This window comes from Pelecanus crispus, chromosome 4, assembly GCF_030463565.1.
Source record: "Pelecanus crispus isolate bPelCri1 chromosome 4, bPelCri1.pri, whole genome shotgun sequence".
Classification (NCBI taxonomy): domain Eukaryota; kingdom Metazoa; phylum Chordata; class Aves; order Pelecaniformes; family Pelecanidae; genus Pelecanus; species Pelecanus crispus.
In genome coordinates, this window is record NC_134646.1 from 39,940,193 (window position 1) to 39,960,224 (window position 20,032).

The 20,032-nt window shown below is 39.8% G+C and overlaps 1 protein-coding gene across 1 annotated transcript; it reads right to left on the reverse strand.

The window, feature by feature from the left end:
• Positions 1-5,362: 5,362 nt before the first annotated feature.
• Positions 5,363-19,763, reverse strand: GASK1B (golgi associated kinase 1B). Its single transcript, XM_009493523.2, has 4 exons — positions 18,767-19,763; positions 11,339-11,553; positions 5,867-6,093; positions 5,363-5,570 (listed from the first exon to the last, which is right to left on the reverse strand). The coding sequence occupies exons 1-4, from the start codon at positions 19,761-19,763 to the stop codon at positions 5,363-5,365; spliced, it is 1,647 nt and encodes a 548-aa protein (XP_009491798.1).
• Between the last annotated feature and the right edge of the window lie 269 nt (positions 19,764-20,032).

Sequence of the window (20,032 nt, forward strand, 5' to 3'; positions counted from 1 at the left end):
GTTTAGAGAACTTGCATGCCAAGTTCTATACCCATGCTGTATCTCAGGCAACTCTCCTTCTTATTTGTTTGTCACTCTCCTAAGGTCTCCTTTTGACCTTAGGGTTCAGTTGTCCAACTTCTGAGAATATGGATTAACCTAACTGACTTTAACTGTTTCATCTGGAAATGGGATAATTCAGTGGAATTGTAATGAATTTACACAAATGCATCTGAGATAATTTAGCCTGAAGTAGTCCGTAATGTGCAAAAATAAATAATGGGTTTTTTTAATAAAACAAATCAAATTACTTTATGTGGGAAAGAGAATGTTTAAAAATGTTTCAACATCTTTGTGTTTCCCACTAGTCTCTCTTGGATCATGGAAAAAATGTAAACTTCAGAGACCAAAAGTTCTTAGGCTACTTTAACTCTGTGTGAGTCCCTATTCCACGTAGAGTTCAGTGTCTTTCTTCTGTTCCTGTACTTGCTCACGGCCTATTAGAAAGTTTACCAGTCATGGACCAATACTTATGCTCTGGCGTCATAAACGGTCATGGCCTTTTCTGCTCAATGTTTTTGTAAGTAGGCATTGTCAGAATGGGTAAAGAAGGCAGTAAATACTAATGCTGCAGCAACCAGAAGCTCCACAGCTACAGTGAATCAGCTTAGTAAGAAAGAGTTACAAGTCTCGTGAGTAAACAATTAGAAAATATTTCCACAGGAAATAATCTGGTTTGGGTTGTTTCTCTGAAGAAGCAGTCTGAAGGCCATAGTTCTTTCTAAACAGTACTTAGTGATCCACATATTACATTAATGTGTATTACGGTTTTGTTATTGCAACTTAGAGTTCTGAACTGAAAGTCTGATGAAGACATTATTTTATTTTGTATATTCCTGGACATTATATGACAATAGCAGCAGAGATTCAAACAATTCATTACCTGTGATAATGCTTTTACTGTTACTAATAAAAGGACAAATAAATTGACTTTTAAAATGCACAAATTCCAAATGAAAATGGAAATTCAATATCTAATATAAAACTCAATAAAAACATCTGATTTTATATCACTCTGTTGTCTGGCAGTTTAGCTCAGATACAAGCATGTTAGTGTTTTTCTCTACAATTGTAAGTAGAAAACTTTTAAGATTATATAAATTTGTTAGCAAGGGGAGAGTTAATCCTTTGAGAACAAGTTTCATCCATAATAATGTTTTGTTTAAACTTCAACTTGTGTATACCCAAAATTAGTATATACATTCACAAATACAATTCTACATGTAAACAGCAAATTGTATAAACAACTCACACTTTATTAGCCAAACTGACCACTTTACAGAAACAAGCCAAGGTATATATACATATACATGTATGTTTGTGTTTGCATGCACACACATGTGTGAAAGTGTTCCCAGAATTGCTACTGGAAGCTTGTCCCTTAATGTACCCTAAATCTGTATCTGCTCTTTTGAAACCATGGAATTTATCTTTCTTTAATATAGTGCATTACAGGATACATGCATAAAAAAAGAATGAAACTGCTCTCAGTGCTCCACAAAAGTTTTCATGTCCTCAGCTTCTGAAACATATTATTAACTTGCTGGCAGGCTCCTGAGGAATTTTAAGGCATCTGCGCCTGTGCTACTTATTTTAAGCTCTGTCTTCCAATGTTATGAAATCAGCAAACTCTCTTGACTTTCTTAGTAATTCATTTCATGTGGTTCTGGCTTTCAGGCAGATTCAAGAATGACATAATCGTCTTTTCCCACCCACAGGTTTTGGACTGTTGCCGTTGGTTACACCCTTCCTAGTAATGTGCAATACGAGTCTTTGTCTGATCCCATATGCCCGTAAATGGAAGACAGCCCAGCAAAGATGACTAAAACACAGTTTCTTGGCTTTCTGTCGATCACCACCATAGGTAGAGTAAGTCTCCTTCATGTTTTTTCCTATCGGTTAGTATTACTTAGGCTACAGTGCAGGAATGTCAGTCCAACGTCATGCTGTTTTAAAAGGAAGTGTACTGATTTCCCAATAAACTTTACTCCTGTTACTGAAGGGAGAGCAGGTATCTTGAATGTAGTAGCAGCGGCTAAACAAGCTCTGCAAAGTGCTTCTTTTGTATTTTTTACTGGAGCATTTATGCAAATGCACTCAAAAAGTACAGAATTCTTCACTTTTGTAAAAAAAACCCTAAAACTTGGGTAGTATGGTACTTACAAGCACTATTATTAACAATACTGGATTCAAGTACCAAGCTCTACAGCAACAGGATAAACGTTATGGAGAAAGGGCACTTTCTGGAGTTTGCTGTCAACATTAGAGAACCAGAAGCAATTTACAGTCCAGTCCCACTGCCCAATCTCATAATGCCTCTCCTGACTTCCCTGAAGACTATGAGAGTGTTTGTATGTGTAAGAAACATGGCATGCATACTTAACACAGCATAGAAAGCAAGGCCTCCAGCTACGCATAGCGCAATGCTAAGGCACCATTGTAAGGTGAGAGCAGGATGCAGAACACCTTGTCCTAGACTCAAATTCAGAGTTTCAGAGAAAGAAGTATTCCTTTGCCCTTGGACAGTGTAATGTGTGCAGCAATGGCACAACTCAGTCTGCCTCGGCCATTCGCTCTGGACTCACTGGTCCCTGCAGCAGTTCTGAGAAGACAGTGCCTTTATGTGCCTGTCTGGTCCATACTGGACAGCACAGGGAGATACGCCTATCCTTCCCCTTGTACTTTCTACGTAAATCTAAATATTGCTTCGTCCTGCAGATTAGCTCTAATGACAACTTGATCTGTATGCCTCTGTCACCAAAAATGTCTAGTAAAAAACACCATTCATTTCCTAAGGACATTTGTGGGATTTTTCTCCAGAAGATCTGTTCTTTACAGTTATGCTTTTCATGCTTGGTCAAATTTTTAAGTACTGCACCGCATCATGGCTACTTGGACCTCTTAGGCTCAGGACTACTGAGAAGCATTGCTCCAGAGTCAGCTTCAGGGCAATTACTTTCTAGTTGGCAATTACACTGCTGCTTTAAGAGCAGGCACTGAACTGCCAGGCAAATAAAAAAGCATGTATCCTGCTCAGGGAAACACTAGTCCATGTCCAGAAGAAATGGAGAAGAATGCATCAAGTTATCACCATAAAAATAAATTATCTAACCTGAAAAGATAAATAAATGCTGACTTCTGATTTCTTTCTTTTCTTGGGCAATGAGTCAATTCTGGAAAAAACAACAACTGGGCAATGTGAGGCAATCAGGATGTGCAGTCTAAAGACAGAAGAGAAGCTAAGAGACCGAGTTCTCATGGGACTTTTTTTCATGATCAGGTACACTCTTGTATCTCCAGTTGGCCCTCTTCTAAGTTCAGTGCAGCTGACAGTTGTGCCTTTCTCTCACTCCCAGCAGTGTGTGATAATCCATTTGAACAGGTATGTAGCAGGAATAAAACTGTGCGATAGGCTAGAAAATGAGACAAATTGATTGTGATGGTCACCAAAGAGTGGAATTTACTGCAACAGGAATTCCATGTGAAATCGATCCAGAGGATTACTTCTTTCTCTAGGCTCTGTTCATAGTGCAAGCTACAGTAATATTTTTGGTTTTGTGATAGAAATTACTGGGCTAAAAAGTTACAAAATTGTAAGAAAGGGATAATATGAAAATCCTATAAAATTCTACTTTGGTGCTACTAAAAAGTCCAAGGCACTCTAAAACACATTCTCTCAAGGCAATAGTTAAGGTCTAGGAAGTTTTTACAAATTTAACTGCCCTGTGCTGACAGAATAAAATAAAAGATTATTTAGATGGCCAAACTCTTAAAATTTTATTAAGTGTCTTTAACTCTGCCTATAATGAGATCTATTTCTTCTAGCAAAGCGATTATTGTTAATAGCTGTTCTGATACTAAGAAAGAAAATCTGGTTTAGCTGCAGTGAAATTGTAGTTGTTTAAAACATTAAATTCACCCATCCACATTAACATCGACATGGAACATTTTAGTTTCTCATTAATACCATTACACAAGCACTTCCAAAAATATTTTAAAATCTTACACACCCTATATTTTTTTATTATACATAAAGACAAGAGTAGCTACGAAAGTATTCAACTTCCACCATTATCTCATGGCAAGAAAATAATAGATATTTCTCTAGAAAGAGTCTTTTTAAACAGATAGGTATAAGGTATATGTCATAATAGACTATGTCAGTTGATATTTTATTTCTGGAGCAGATGAAGGTTAAGAATCCAAAGTGCTTATCCAACCTTCTCTAACAACCTTACCTGTGGGAATACTTGAGGCGAGTCATCAGCTAGAATCATCACCCTGCAGTGCTCAATCTTAATGGAAAACCAGAGCCTGAATTGCTGGCTAGAGCTGAGCATGCAGCACAAACATTTTCTGTACTGAGTTTAACAACACTCATGTCCTTAGTAGCTTTTCGATAATATTCTAAAAAAATATTACCAAGAATGTTGCAAAACCAAAACATGAACGCTTATTTAGCAGCATATTCACACAAATCTAAAGCTGAATTTCTTTTTTTTTAAATAGTGGTAATAAAGGGTGATTCTGTGAGTTAATCAATAGACAGAAAATATCAGAGCATCCACCCACACATCAAAACAGCCTGTACTGAAAATAGTACATTGTTACAAGTGACTCATGATGAATTGTACTCCATACCGGGACAGGTAAAAACTGTATTTGTCAAATTAATTATCATTAAAGCCATGTTCTCCTCACTTTTTAAAAATTTCCCTCATGTCCAGTGCAAACACCCCTGCATTTAAAAGAGCTGAATTTAGTCCTCAGATTCCAAAAGATCAAAATAAAATAAAACAAAATAAGCCTTTGGCGATGTTGGCATTTTAGTATTCATAATCAAAAAGACAAATTCCTGTACTAGACATGTTTCAACAGGTAGATGCGATGGATGACAGTTTTCAGGAATGTATTAAGTGCTTACAAATCTCTGTTCCCATTTAAATTTGCAATAAAACTTTTACTGAGTTGAATGAGGGAAGTAGGAGTAATCCAGCCTAATGTACTGAAAATCCTGTTGCTAATTTTCAAACAGTTTAACAGAAGGAGTGTTCATGGTACCTACATATTACTATATTATTTATTGTACCATTTAGTTATTTTCATTTCATTGGTGACATAGAAGAGACTGCACTGTGTTGAGCTGCAGCAGAAATTTAAGTGTTGCTTTTAAACCATGTAAGATTTCTTATTTAAAAATAAACTTGAAAGTCTGGAAAAAATAAAAATTAAATAAGCCTATGAATTAAATCAATTTTACTGTCAGTTTTTGCCTCAGACAAATTTTTTTCAAGACTATCTCTCAGATAGAAGCAAGACTGCTTCATTCATTCATGGGCAGTACTTTGGCTCCATGTGCATTTATATAAGTAAGAAGAATTTTGGACCTCCTTTCTATTACATCAATAAGCTTTTCAATTCCTTTTCTGCCTCCTTGGCTTTCCCAGTATATTTTGTCAAGGAACAAAGACTGTAGCAACTTCTCACGTAAACGCTGGCTCCTCAGCACTGAAACCGCAGATTCAGGGAATCTGGAAAAGCACAAAGAAATTCATCAGCTTTGCCATCACTCTGTACTGCAATATTTATGTTTTGGCTTAGCAATCAATTCTATGAATATAGCCCGCGACTCAGCAAAGGAAGTCCATGCATGGGTAATCATATGCATGTTAATTGTATCTTTTACAGCAGTGGGATTACTCATACATTTTTAGACACATCCTGTAAATGTCTTGGGCCAATGACATCTATTCCAGTAACAGTGTCTCAGGCTTAAACTGGGAAGAAATTATCAATCTGTTTACAAAATTAGTAACTTAAAACTTACTCATTGATTCCTTGTAGTATTTTGAAGTCAAGATTGTCCTCGTTTCTGTCAAAGAAACCCTTATTGTCTATAAAGGCCAAATGCCTTCGGTCATGTTTTCTCTGAACTATGTGTGTCAGGTCAATAGCATCCTGATCACTACATTTCAGCTTCAGTCCTTGCTGCACGCAGGAATCCTCCTTGAGAGGTTTGAATCCACAGCAGTTTCTGTCTAGTCGATTATAGATCTAAAACAAAGTACAGCAGAGTACCAAGTGAAAACAATATCAAAGTATTTGGTGCAAAGTGTCACTGTAAGACATCACTCACTAACAGAGCTGACAGGAAAGCAAGCTCAGGATAAGTATAATTAAAGTCAGCAGTGAAATGGTGTTGAAGGCCTGGTCCCCATATTTCATGTACTGTTAGAAGCAATTTCCCAGACTCTGTATTTTATCCATTATATAGCCATGATTTGTTATGCCAGTAGAAATTCTTTGAAAATAATGCAACAATACCACTGTGTAACTGGAATAACAAGATGGTGAATACAATTCTATTTTTTTCAGAAGGCTGTAGTTTTTTTACATTTTCTCTGCTGGAGAACAATAGAAACAGCACAGCCTCATACACACATGAGACATCCACAAATGGAGACATTTGTGGGACCTATTAGACTAACAGTACGCAAAATAATTGAAAAGATTAGTAAGGAGCACAGCAAACCATTAAGAAGCTACAAAATGCAAGAAGAGTGCATTTATAATCACAGAGCAGCCTCCCTGAGTTGTATGGTGTTATATACTTTAATGACATGATGGTCTAGGCTATTTTTTCCCATGCAAACCCTCGCTTATTCATCACACAGCACTTAGCTGGAAGGAATACATCTGGTTTAACTTTAGTGGTGTAGATGTTAAGCATCTCTTCTGAATTAGTCGTTTATGTTCCCTTTCATAAACAGTGACAAGAACAAGGCACCCCCAGAGCAAAGGATGCCATTTTAGGATAACCACCTAATACAGGAAGGATAAATCACTCCTTGAAAGTGCTTCTACCCCTGTTGACTAGATGAGAGTAAATACACATTGCCAGGGCCTTGAGTGCACACATAGGCCTTAATTGCCCTAAGCACCCCCACCTGGGACCTCCACACACACCCTCTCTGCCCATCGGCCCAGGAGCTGTATTTAAGCTCAGGCATGACACCTCAGCCCTTCCCTTAGCCCTTGTTGGGGGGGTGTGGGGTGTATCTGCTGCTTGTCCTGCTGCCTGATGCTCCTGGATTGCTGCTAGCGGATCCTGCTTGTTGGCCTTAGAGCTGGCTTGCTGCCTGGTCTGTGCCTGATGCTCACTGGGCTGTCAATGGGACCTGTGGCTTTCACCATCCTTCCCGCTGGGCTGCCTCTCCTGCTGCTGGTCCTGCCTGCCATGGGACTGCCCTCGGCTGCAGCTCATCTCCCCAGGGAGACCAGTCTGGTCTGGTGCATCTGAGGCTTAATGAGTAGCTTATCAAAGGTAAATCATTTTTTCTGTCCTCGTTTGTTGTATGCTGCTAACTCTTCAAACTGCTCTGAGCATAAAAACATTAATGTTCACATAAGCCTTCTAAGATAACAATTTTATTTTTGTGACACCCCAGTGAAATGAACTCTTAGGACTCTTCTCCTGGTGTAGAACTATGCTGCATGTTGAAAAGGCCTCCTCATTTTGTTCATCACATGAAAGTCTGAGAGTTGTTTTGTTTTTTCTTAAGTATGTAGTACCATTGCTGCCAGTCTCGGTGGCACTGTTTGTTTTCAACTGCAAAAATCCTGAGGAAAGGAATAGATTTATCTTCTTTCTCTTTTCATGAGCAGCATTCAACATCTGCAGGCACTAGAGCCCCTCTTGCTTGCAGTGTTCTATCTCATGGGCTCTCTCATTCAACTCATGCAAAGCCTTTGCCAAAAAAATCACAGAATCATAGAATGCTTTGGGTTGGAAGGGACCTTTAGAGCTCATCTAGCCCAACCCCCCTGCAGTGAGCAGGGACAGCTTTAACTGGATCAGGTTGCTCACAGCCCCAGCCAACCTGACCTTGAATGTTTCCAGGGATGGAGCCTCTACCACCTCTCTGGGCAACCTGTTCCAGTGCTTCACCACCCTCATTGGAAAAAATTTCTTTCTTATGTCGAGTCTAAATCTATTCTTCTTTAGTTTAAATCCATTATTCCTTGTTCTGTCACAACAGGCCTTGCTAAGAAGATTGTCCCCATCTTTCCTATAGGCCTCCTTTAAGTACTGGAAGGCTCCAATAAGGTCTCCTCGCAGCCTTCTCTTCTCCAGGCTGAACAACCCCAACTCTCTCAGCCTGTACTCATAGGAGAGGTGCTCCAGCTCTCGGATTATTTTTGTGGCCCTCTTCTGGACACACTTGAACAGCTCCATGTCCTTCTTGTGCTGAGGGCCCCAGAGGTGGACACAGTACTCCAGGTGGGGTCTCACCAGAGCAGAGTAGAGGGGCAGAATCCCCTCCCTCGACCTGCTGGCCACGCTTCTTGTGATGCAGCCCAGGATACGGTTGGCTTTCTGGGCTGCAAGTGCACATTGTTGGCTCATGTCCAGCTTTCCATCCACCAGTACCCCCATGTCCTTCTCTGCAGGGCCACTCTCAATCCCTTCATCCCCCAGCCTGTATTGATACTGAGGATTGCCCTGACCTAGGTGCAGGACCTTGCACTTGGCCTTGTTGAACCTCATGAGGTTCACACAGGCCCACCTCTCCAGCTTGTCCAGGTCCCTTTGGATGACATCTCATCCTTCTGGTGTGTCAACCGCACCACTCAGCTTGGTCTTGTCTGCAAATTTGCTGAGGGGGCACCCAATCCCACTGTCTATGTCATTGATGAAGATATTAAACAGCACTGGTCCCAGTATGGACCCCTGAGGGACCCCACTTGTCACCAGTCTCCATTTGGACATCGAGCTGTTGACCACTACCCTCTGGATGCAACCATCCAGCCAATTCCTTATCCACTGAACAGTCCGCCCATCAAATCTGTATGTCCCCAATTTAGAGAGAAGGATGTTGTGGGGAACTGTGTTGAATGCTTTACAGAAGTCCAGATAGATGACATCCGTTGCTTTTCCCCTGTCCACCGATGCAGTCAGTCCTTCATAGAAAGCCACTAGGTTGGTCAGGCAGGACTTGCCCTTGGTGAAGCTGTGCTGTCTGTCTTGAATCACCTCCCTGGCCTCCATGTGCTTGAGCATATGTTCTAGGAGGATCTGCTCCATGATCTTCCCAGGCACAGAGGTGAGGCTGACAGGTCGGTAGTTCCCAGGGTCCTGCTTTCTTCCCTTTTTAAAAATGGGCACAACATTTCCCTTCCAGTCAGCAGGAACTTCACCTGACTGCCATGACTTTTCAAATATGAAAAGGAAGCAGAAGCCTTCCACACAGACTCCTTTGATGTATAGCACTAATTCATCTGCACTGCACTTCATTACATGCATTAAATAGACAAGGAGATCATGTTCTTACAGACAGCCTCTACATAATATCTTGCATCATTCCAGTGTTAAGACAGAAGGATGGGACACCGGAATTGATGCTGCAACATTAATAGCTTAGCATTGGGTTTTGTCATATATTTATGTACATGAGAGGTCCAAATCCCCAAAATTTAAGCCATTTTACATTTAATGTCCTTATTTTACTTGAGCTCTTGCAGAAGGCAAGTGAAGGTCAGCTATAGCATTTTTCACCCTGCTCCTATATTTTATAGCATTTGAAACCAGAGATTAGGAACGTCTATTATGGGCACCAAACCCATTCTTCCAAGGCAAGCATGTTTAATAGAGAAAACTTTTCACCTTTATTCTTTATTTCTGAATGACTCATGAAGCACAGTTTGGTTTGTTTCTTTTTAAACTCAGAACCCCTTCTTGGCATTTTTTATTTTAGAGTCTTCATGTTCTACTGCTGATAAACTTTAGAGTTACATCTGAAAGCACCCAGATAAAATTTTAATCTTTAAGAACCGTAAGACCCACTTTCACTCTCTGGTATGCATGTTCTTGTCTGGTAGGCAACTGGAGGTATAAATCACTCTGATACCAGCTACTCTCTTATAAGAGAGTAATTTGTTTCTTTATTTCAGGTACAGTTCAATCCTGTTGTATCTTGCTTTAACTGACCTCTCCTAGATAATAGGAGTTCTATTATGAAGTTTCAAAACTTGTTGTGAAAGACCTTAAAATTAGAAATCAACACAGAACTCATAAGATTTTTTTAAAACTCTTCAAGAAGACAATGGCATGAAAACATACTAACTCTGTGACACATACTGTACTATTTCTATAGGGGCATTACTATGTTTAGCATCAGAATAATCCACATGTGGCTTTATACCAATTTCTAAGAGTTACTTGCTTGTAGTGAGACTAAAGATGGAGTCATTAGACAAGTGACAATGTATTTTTAGAGAAGAGCTGAATGCTCTGTTTAACATAACTCTGCAAAAAATGTAACCCCCCAAAAACTGGAATATCCATTCATCCTAGAACAGGACTGAGAAAGACAGAGATAGGCTATGCATAAGTCAAGTAATGATTTTTATATTTCAAGAAATGTAACTCTAAAAAGCTCAATTATATGAACAACCAAACACAGTGCATAAAACTAGTGCTTTCTGCAGTTTTAAATACGAAGTGTTACATAAACCAGTGAATGCTGGAGGAGGCTCAGTCACCTGGACCTGTCTGGCAGGCAAGGACAATTGGAAGCAGTGCCATATCTCAGGAAGCCATAAAATTAGCTTCCAGCCAGCTGGTTCAGTTCAGTCCTTACTAATACAGGGAGTATATTAATATTCTACTACATAATTGCTGTAACTGTTGCACACATTATGATACCACTGGGCAGAGTCCTAGTTTGGTGTTATTTGGAGAGCTAATGATTATGTGCAATACCTAACTGAAGAACAGCAGCCATATCATTCATCAGTTGCTGCTCTACTCTTTCCTTACTAAGTCACTGGCTAGGCTTTTAAAAAGAAGGAAAATTAGCCAATACGACTATATCTTGATCTAGACTTCAGCTGACCAAAACCACTTAAATCACCCCTGGGGGCTGTGGAGGTGCAGGAAGGGCCACACCATAAGAAACAGTGATTTACAGTTGTGAACATAGTTAAGAACTGTTTGGAGAAACAAGGAGTCAAGGAGAAACAGTACGCCTGCCTCAAGGTGAAGTAAATAAAGATGTCTCAAGACAAAAGCCTTTACTTCCTCTTTTAGAAAATGAGTCAGTTAAGTTCCTGATCTCTTTCCCTGCTTATAAGTTTTGTTTTGGATATTTTAATCATAAGAAACAACAAACAAGTTCAAACTGTGCAAATATATCTCTTCCCAATTTAAAAGGAAATAAACTAGAATTACTTTTCTAGGAGTCCTATGTGTGCTCACATGACTTTTAAGGCAGACAGTTGCATTCAGTAAATGTTTTACCTGCAGAAGAAAATCAAAGAGTGCCATCTTGGACCACTCATGATGATGGATTTCAGTACAGCCCCACTCAGCTTTGGGAACTTTACCATTCTGCCAGCATTTCTGCTTCAATAGATGCTGATATTGCCCCCAGGTTAATCTCACTGAAGAATGGGTACTATTATCTGTTGGGCTCAGTGAGGAATCCCAGAGAATAACAGGACAGGCTTGACCGTCTGAAAAAGGAAAAACAGATCATCAGTATAGTGAAATACTGTCAGACCTACTTGATCATTCTTTAGACATTGCCTAAGCATTAATAATTATACCATTTTACAGATGTGGCAGCAAAAATGGCCAGAGACTAATAACTTGACATCCTTTGGTTAATGTGGTTTTATTCCATATTTAAAAACTGCCACTGCAAGAATGGAAGAAGCATAGACTTTATAAATGCCTTCAGTGTACAGAAGGCTTTCTGTGTTTGAAGCAAGAGATTAATGTACAAAATCATATACTAAACCAGACTATTAAAAAGTTTATAGGTAGATTAAGAGCCTACAATGCCACTGTGAATCAATGATGTAATTTCCCTCTGATTCCAACAAACTGATGATGGATTACAAGAGCTGAAAATTTATGTCAAAGTATTTTTTCTGCATAATGGGCATAGAAACGCTAAAAATCCTATACTTGAAGTGGATTTATTTTGTTATTTTTAGTATTTTAGGCCTATAATGTATGATTTCACAGCTCTGAAATGATATATGAGAATACTAGAGAGTGTGAGCTTAGCATGAATAAACACCTTGAAGTATTTTTTTACCCAGATATAACATGAGATCTGGTTTGTATAGCAGCTATTTTGGCCAAATTCTTTAATTCTTCTGTGTAAAGAATATTATGCTCTTCCCTGAAAGTAAGTCAAGGGCCTTAGCTTTGGTGAGTTCAAGTGTTCAGAGTTCTTAATGGGAAGAAACCTTGGCAAAGAATTTAAAATGAGCTTTCCCAGTATAAAAACTGATAATGTATTTCACCCAATATCAAGTAACAGGCATATCTATCCTAGGGAAGTGGAACCTTCCTTTTCATTGCTGATGCAATGCTGCTGCTGCCTTAAACTGTCAAGGACCCAGGACTGACTGTGGCTTGTACACACTTTAAAACAAAGAAATCCTTTATATCTTTGGAAGATCAAAACATGATGTCTTGGTACAGAGAGGAGGAACCATTTAACTGCAAAGCTGCTATTTGCTAACTAGCAAGTGTTGGAATGTGTATAAAGTTTTAAAATTTATTTACATTCATCTTGAAGGTCAGTTGAACCTAAAGTCCACACTATTGCACAATTTATCTCAGTTAAATGCAGCCTAAACTGTCTCTGTCTTTCACATGCCCATGGAGCCAGAGATACATCCGAAAAGAAGCTTTCAGAAACTCGCATGAAGGTAATGAGATCCACGGCACCTTCTCCAGAGGCAACCCAGACAGAATAGCACACAGAAAACTTGACTACCTCATACCAGTGCCATTGGCAAGGTAAAAGCTGATGATGTGAATGCTCCATCTGTAAGCAGCAAGAACTGTTAAAAATAGATCTCCATACAGCTGAATCAAAAAGCAACTTGTTCAAAGCATGTTGACTGATCTAAAACAGGTAAGAAGTTATATTTGCCCATACTTAGCAGTGAATCATATGTAAAGATCCATCCTATACTTGCTAACAGAGTGTGATAGGCTCCACATGCAATCAAGCCCAAGAGAAAAACAAACTCCTCCCCAAAACCAGAATGTACTCATAGAATCGTTTAGGTTGGAAAAGACCTTTAAGATCATCCAGTCCAACCATTAACCTACACTACCAAGTCCACTCTAAACCAATCAAGGGTAGACTAGACTAAACCATGTCATCTTCTCTCTGCCATGGCTTGCACATACAAGGTAGTCCCTCTCAAGCCAACCCAACATGCAGCTCTACAACCACTTCCCTCCCAGTTGCCCAATGTTTCCTTAGGAACACAGAAAGTGTCCTTCCGTTAGGAACACCAATCTTTCTCTTTCACCAGGATCAGTACTACTCTTTATCATCACCATGCTCCATGCTCTTTCCTCTGCTGAAAAAAGTGCTGAGCACTTCTGAAAATTGGGCTTCTCCTCTACTGAGGTGCCTGAATTTAGGAATTTAATTTGGGAAACCTTAGCCATTTCCCCATTGCTCTGGCTCCATCACCTACATTGTAGATTATTTTAGCCAAGTCAGGTCAACTATCATCTAAGCTTCTTTTCCAAGCCAGTTAGAAAAAGTTTATATAAGCACTGGGAATTGTCACTAAAAAGGACAGCTTTCTTCAGGACCAAGTCTGATCTATTTTTTTTATCTCCAGTAACAGGTTATGTAACTAGTCATGAATTCTTCCACAAACCAAATACATAAATGGTCTTCTAACAAAATAAATATGTCCTGTCTACCCAAAAGGGATATGATAAACAATAGTAATATAAATACTTGAAAAATATGAATAATATCTTGCCAGTTTCCATTAAGATACAAAAATATTTTTAAAAGACCAAAGATAAATACAGGAAATGTTTGCATTTCAGAGGAAATGGGAGCAAAAAAAGATGAGCCAAAGTAAAATCTTTCAACTCTGTAATATAAATTGAATTACAGGAATATGAAACAGCAGCTTCAGTAGGAGCAGTTACTCAAATTTTTGACACTTGCAGGAAAAACATGAAGATGCTGAATTACAGCAGATAAGGGGGGTGATTCATAGCTGCATGAATTGCCATGACCCCACCGAAATCAGTGGAGCTCTTCTGATTCAAACCTTGTGAGGATGGAGCTGAAGTTAACTGAATGGTGAAAAGTAGGGACTGGCTAAGAATCAGAGCTTCCAGTTTGACACAGCCAAAACTGAGGAGATTGAGCATACTTCAGAATAAGTCCCAGTGTGTTCTGCATGCACTTCTTTTCTAACACAACAGGCTATTGCTTTTCTGTAGCTGCATTGTGCTGAATCTTGCACAAAGCTGAATGACTTCATTTTCTTTTCATCTGCAATTTTAGATTGATATATCTACTTGACTATCTAAAGATGATCTGCAAAATTGTATGGGAAAGATTTCTCAAAACCTGTGTCAGAGCCAGCTTCCCAGTAATTCATATAGATTTTTAAACATTTCTTAGGCCTAAAAATTTCTTAGGCCCTTAGGAGCTACTGGCTCAGGATATCCTGAGTTGACTAAGATAACACAGGTGAAACTTCAGGCTGTGGAGACTTGACTACCTCAAGGTACTCAAGCAACTTCATGTGCAGTTAGATAATGTATCACTGCATGGCTGCTTCAACATAGGCATCATCTTAGATATCCACACACCACATCACTTTGAAAATAGTCTGTATGCTTCTTAACCACAAAGATGCTCTTGCAAATGTTACTCTTCCATCTTGTGCTCTAACTTATATCTACAGCAATTTTTCCAACTTCCTCAAAAAACATTTCCAAACATGCCCATGAGAGCATCACTAAAAAAAGCAAATCTTTCACAAGGTACTTAAAGCCTTTTCTCAAACTCCTAATTGTTCACTGTAAAGCAGTATAGCTTAACAGTGCCACATTTGAAAGAAACGGTTTAGTTGCCCACATATTAGCAGGATAGGGTAATTTAGTGTGAAAAGATGACAGGGACTGATGTGTAGACCATTACTTGAATTTGAGAGTTTAAGTTCTGAGGGAAAAATATAAGGGACAGAAACAGAAAGCAGAGGAGTTAGGCTGCTTTGTTTTTTTTTTCTTCCCTCTGCAATTCATTTGCAATGTTTCTGTCCTGTGCTCACATGGATGTCAGAATTAAGGAATGCATGAAATGTGCATCAGTTGCTTTCTAGACTATGGACTGCATTATTGCTTCTACATGAACTTCTCTACCCAACAAAATATTGGAAATACATCCTCTGGTACCCTTCAGAGAGGTACAACACTGGTGTAAATTTTTTGGGTTGATAGACAGAAAAGAGGACAGATAAACTGAAGCCTTTTAGAGCATTCTGAATGCGTAAGACAGCATTAGGTTTTTCTTATTCTTTGCCCTGACATTAGTCATTCATAATATCTTTGCCTGCTTCTGCATAACTTTTGGTGGGATGGCAAGGGCAGGCTGATAGTGCAGGGTATAACACAGAAAAACCTGTAGCTCCATTTATCATCATGTAGATGCCAGTAAAGCAAAATGACAAGTACAAGCAGTGGAATATCTATCACATGTCATTCATCCTTTTGCACTAAACCAACGAAGAAAGTTGTTATTCAAAGGAAGAGTTCTCTGCATGTTTTAGGGGAAAAAAAAGTGGTTCTGGGCAAATAGTAGGTTCAATCTTTAGCTAAAAAAAAGCCCAACTGAATTGAGTACACCTGTGCTATTCTCAGCACAGGATAAAACACATTTAGCCAAGCTTATATCAGAAAACCAGGAGGGAAGAGAGGTGGTTGTCAGCATGCAGTAGTTCAGGCCCTCAGCCAGTGGCGCAACAAAACTGCATAGCAATAGCTGCGTATTTTGTACCAAAAAGCTGAATAAAGAGCTCAGTTTTGTTGCTACAGACCAAGGAGACAGGGTCCTATTCCTACAGCCGTCAGCTGCAATGCAGGAGCAAGCCTGCTCCAGCCCATGTTATTCTGGTGGTAGCTCAAGCCCTAACAAACACTGGCATCATCCTACCCTGTAAATGCTGTTGCTGAGCCAGAGGCAAGTTGTGTAGTCATTTTACTTAGCTTCTATGCAAATTAGTTAAGATAGGGCTGTGACACCAAGCAAGGTCACTTATGTCTCTCCTGTTCCCCAGGGTGATCAAATAATCAAGATTCTCAGTCCTGTGGTGTTAGTGTGACCATCCCAAAACTCAGACACACAAGAATTAGTCTCTGTTTTCTCCACAATAGACACAGTTTTATGATTATTTCTTGTTGTTTTACAGGCTTATCCTTCTTTGTTTATAGGTGTTTTGGAGCCCTTGGTATTTTTCACTCCTTGTAGGTAGCAATGGGAGCAATGAGTGCTTGCATATGTGCAGAATCATGCTCTTTTAGTCTGTAACACTGAACTCAAAAGGGCTTTGCCCACCTGTACTCCCCAGGCTTTTTATGTTTGGCCAATTCATTGCAAACATATGAGGAAAAGAGTTATCATACCTGATTTTTTTTTCCATCCATGATGGAAAAATAAGATAAACAATAAAAAAAAAATACAGTTAACACTTCAAAGGGTTTACAATTAACTAGGGAAGGTAAGGGCAGCTGACAGAGGACTTGCATACAGTATTTTTCTAGACTTTAAAAAAGTCAGTGAGGGATTTGTGGGAATAGGGAAACAGAACCTGTACAGGGATTTACCAAGCAGTTCTTTGAAACTGCTCTTGACAACATGAATGACAGTTTTGAAAAGCCCATTTTTTAATATTTTAATGCTACATCAAACATGTCTTGTTACATCAGATCACAACTGAGGCAAGTTAAAGGGATGTGCTGTGGAGAGAGAGATGTCAGCCCAGAAACTCTGTACATTCATACATACATGCACAGTCTCTAATCCTGCATTACTTTCTTTCCCATATGAATAACCATGATTCACACAAGCTGCCCTGTAAAAAAAAAAAAACTTTACTGTGCCTACCTAATCTTAACTTAAATGCATATGGGTTATAGAAATGAGCTCACTAATTGTTCGTACTCTTTTTAAGAATATATTTTTGCTCAGGTTCTCAACACAGATGTTTTCCAGATTATTCCAAACACAAGCATGTAAATAGTAATGAGCTCAAGTAGATACTAGGCATCTGAGCTCCAGCAGATTTCCAGGCTAAAGAAATGGAGACAGACAAGGTACAGTAACCGTTCCAAATGCTCTGTTCACCCTTTAGCTGGAAAAAATGAAGTGGGACCAAAATAACATTATTTCTCTTCTCATCACCTAGCAACACTCTTCTTGCTATAGGAACATAGCCAGTTATGAGGAAAAGAAAAATAAAGAGGACAGAATGACTGTCCCAGACAGTCTAAAACATACTGTAAGGTGACAGACACTGAGTAACACAATGCACAATTAACCTAATAGCAGTTTTCAGAGGCTTGCAGTCTGTCATCTCTGCAGCCATGCTGTGCAGAGTTCCTCCAACCGAACTACCTTAATGCCTTATGACAGCTCTATAGCAATAAATCTTATTCCTAAAAATAAACTAGGCATAACGTATCTTCCACGCTCTGCAAGTATGAATAATATTCAGAAGCCTCCAAACTGTTGTTCCTAGAGATTCATTCACATTGTTGTACAGGCTGCCAAAAGAAAGGTTTACAAAGCAGGAAGAAATCAGAGATCACTGGGTCCTCTTCCTGCTGTCAGACTTTCTAAAGTCATTCTTGCATTACTTTTTTTTAAGGAAACACAGACAGATATAAAAATATTTTGTATAAGCTAATTTCAGCAGCAAAAAGGAACAGCAAAAACATAGCTAGCCACTTTAGCAATGATTCATTAAAATGCAACGTAGTCCTTTTGGATTGTGATTTGTGACTGTACAAAAATAGCAGCTAGGCTGAAGACATATTTAACAGGAGAGCAATGTTAGAAGTAGACTTACTTCTAACATAACGTGTCTGAAATCTATCTTTAATTTCACTAAAGAATAAAAATCTAATTTTTAATTGAAAACTTTATACCAATCATGTAACAAGCATATTGAGGTATTTACTATGTATATTTCTTTGTTGGCATAATATATAGATGTCTGTAATGAACCTCAAAATGTACAGCAGGGTTCACTGAAATGTAGTATTTTTTTTTCCATTACTAAGCAGAGGGAAGCACTTTTTTAAAATTTTTCAGTTCCCAGAGGTATTAGTACCATGAAAGTATCACCAAACTTCTGCAGGAAGTTCCCCTACCTCTCCGAGTAGGTTATCTGACTAAATACAAACCCCTTTCCTACCATCTGTTTGAGGTGACTTCTTGTGCTCACTTTCAACAACATTTCATTAAAGTTAAATCTAAAAGTTGACAAAACTTTCAAAAAAAATCAGAAACACCTATCAAATCACAGGGTATTCTGGAATTTCTTTCACCAGTTTCACTTCAGGCAGTCTGTACAATATCATGCGATCTACGGATGACTCCCTCTTTTTTTCTGATTCCAGACTCTCATGGAAGAGAAATTGTTACTGCCCTCAGCAGCTCAATGGTATTTGAACTAAACTTTGGGATACTGCATGCTTCAAACAGGATAATTGCACTGCAGAAATTATGCACAGATACCAGCTTCACTCCCCTGTAATGATGGGGTAGCTCTCAGGCTCGCAGGAGTTAAAGGTGGCTGCTGCCCTGTGGTTAACATGGGAGGGGGAAGGAAACCTCAGCACCCCACCTGTAAGCTGAAAGCCATAGGAATGTGTTACCTTGGAAGAACTCTGATCTCCTGCTTACAGAAGGTAAGCTCCTGTTCAGCCCCAAGATCCTATCCAAATGAAAGGCAAACACCTCGCTCATGTCGAGGGGTCTTTTGATGATGCCACAGTGCCCCTGGTTACAAGCAGTTCCTGTGGTGCCGGGACCACTCGCAAATACTACCAGGACTGCTTTGTGAGAAGGTAGCTCTTGAATGTTCTCTATCCGAGAATCTGCCAGCATGCGCATGTTTAGGATGTCGTCTTTGCTCAGCCAAGAGGGAGAGCTCTCACTGTAAATCCTGATATTGCTTTCCTCAGGCTGGGGCTGTGCCTTTATAGCTCCAGAGATCCCCCCATGTCTCTGGTGACCCCTCTCCCTGATTGCCATTCCTTTATGCCTGTGTTCATCCAGTTGGTGCTTTCTCGCCTCCAGAGCTTTTGATGCTCCCATTGTGCCTGTGGCATGCATGATGCTCCCTGGTTGTTGGGCAAAGGCCTCTTCCCGGCCTATAAAAGCAGCTTTTGGAAAGTGCTGCCCATACGACAAAGGGGTTGCATGTTTCTTCCTGCGCTTTGGCTTCACCGTGCCTCTGATATTGGCGGGCTTGCTGCGCTTGGACCGCAGGGTGATATAAACTACATTGGGTGGCAGCAAGGTCCCGTTGCTACCAAGCTGGGGCTCCTGGAAATTGGGTGGTGACAGGGTGCCATCCAGTGGGATGCCCAGAAAAGGAGTTTGGCCAGCATCTTGGAGACTTCTGGAACTGATCTTTTGGTGTCCTCCTTTGTGCTGGGGTAAAACATGACCCACCTGACTGATGAGGAATCCCAGGTAGATCACACATGCAGTGCCCACTAGCAGATTCCTCCTTGTCCTTGGGCGCCTGCAAGTCCAGAGCCTCAGCACCCGTGGGGGGCATAGGCAGCAAATAAACAAGTTTTTGATTTTACTTGGCTGATCAAAGGTGGTCATTTCTCTAGTGAATCCACATGATGAAAACAGCATAAAGTCTTCCATACGTTCCAGCCAGGATGATGATGCATTATTTCCCTTCCCCAGTTTCTGTTTCTCCTTTTCCAAATAGCTTCCAGCATGGGTGATGGACAGAGGCTACTGTTATGCCTGGGAATGTGTTTAGCACTAAGGATGCTGACACTCCACCTTCTTGAGGCGTTAAATTCTTATCAGTCACCACAGAGGAGGTGATTGGCCTCAGAGAATGAATGGAGCCAGCTACATAAGCAAAGCTTCCTGACTTGTAGTGTAAAATATCT

Excerpts from the sequence above, each read along its gene's own strand:
- GASK1B (XM_009493523.2), bottom strand. The coding sequence starts at position 19,763 with ATGCTGTTTTCATCATGTGGATTCACTAGAGAAATGACCACCTTTGAT. Across the intron at positions 11,554-18,766 it reads GAGATCAGAGTTCTTCCAAG|ACGGTCAAGCCTGTCCTGTT; the intron begins GTAACACATTCC and ends TTCCTTTTTCAG. Across the intron at positions 5,571-5,866 it reads ATACTACAAGGAATCAATGA|ATTCCCTGAATCTGCGGTTT; the intron begins GTAAGTTTTAAG and ends GTGCTTTTCCAG.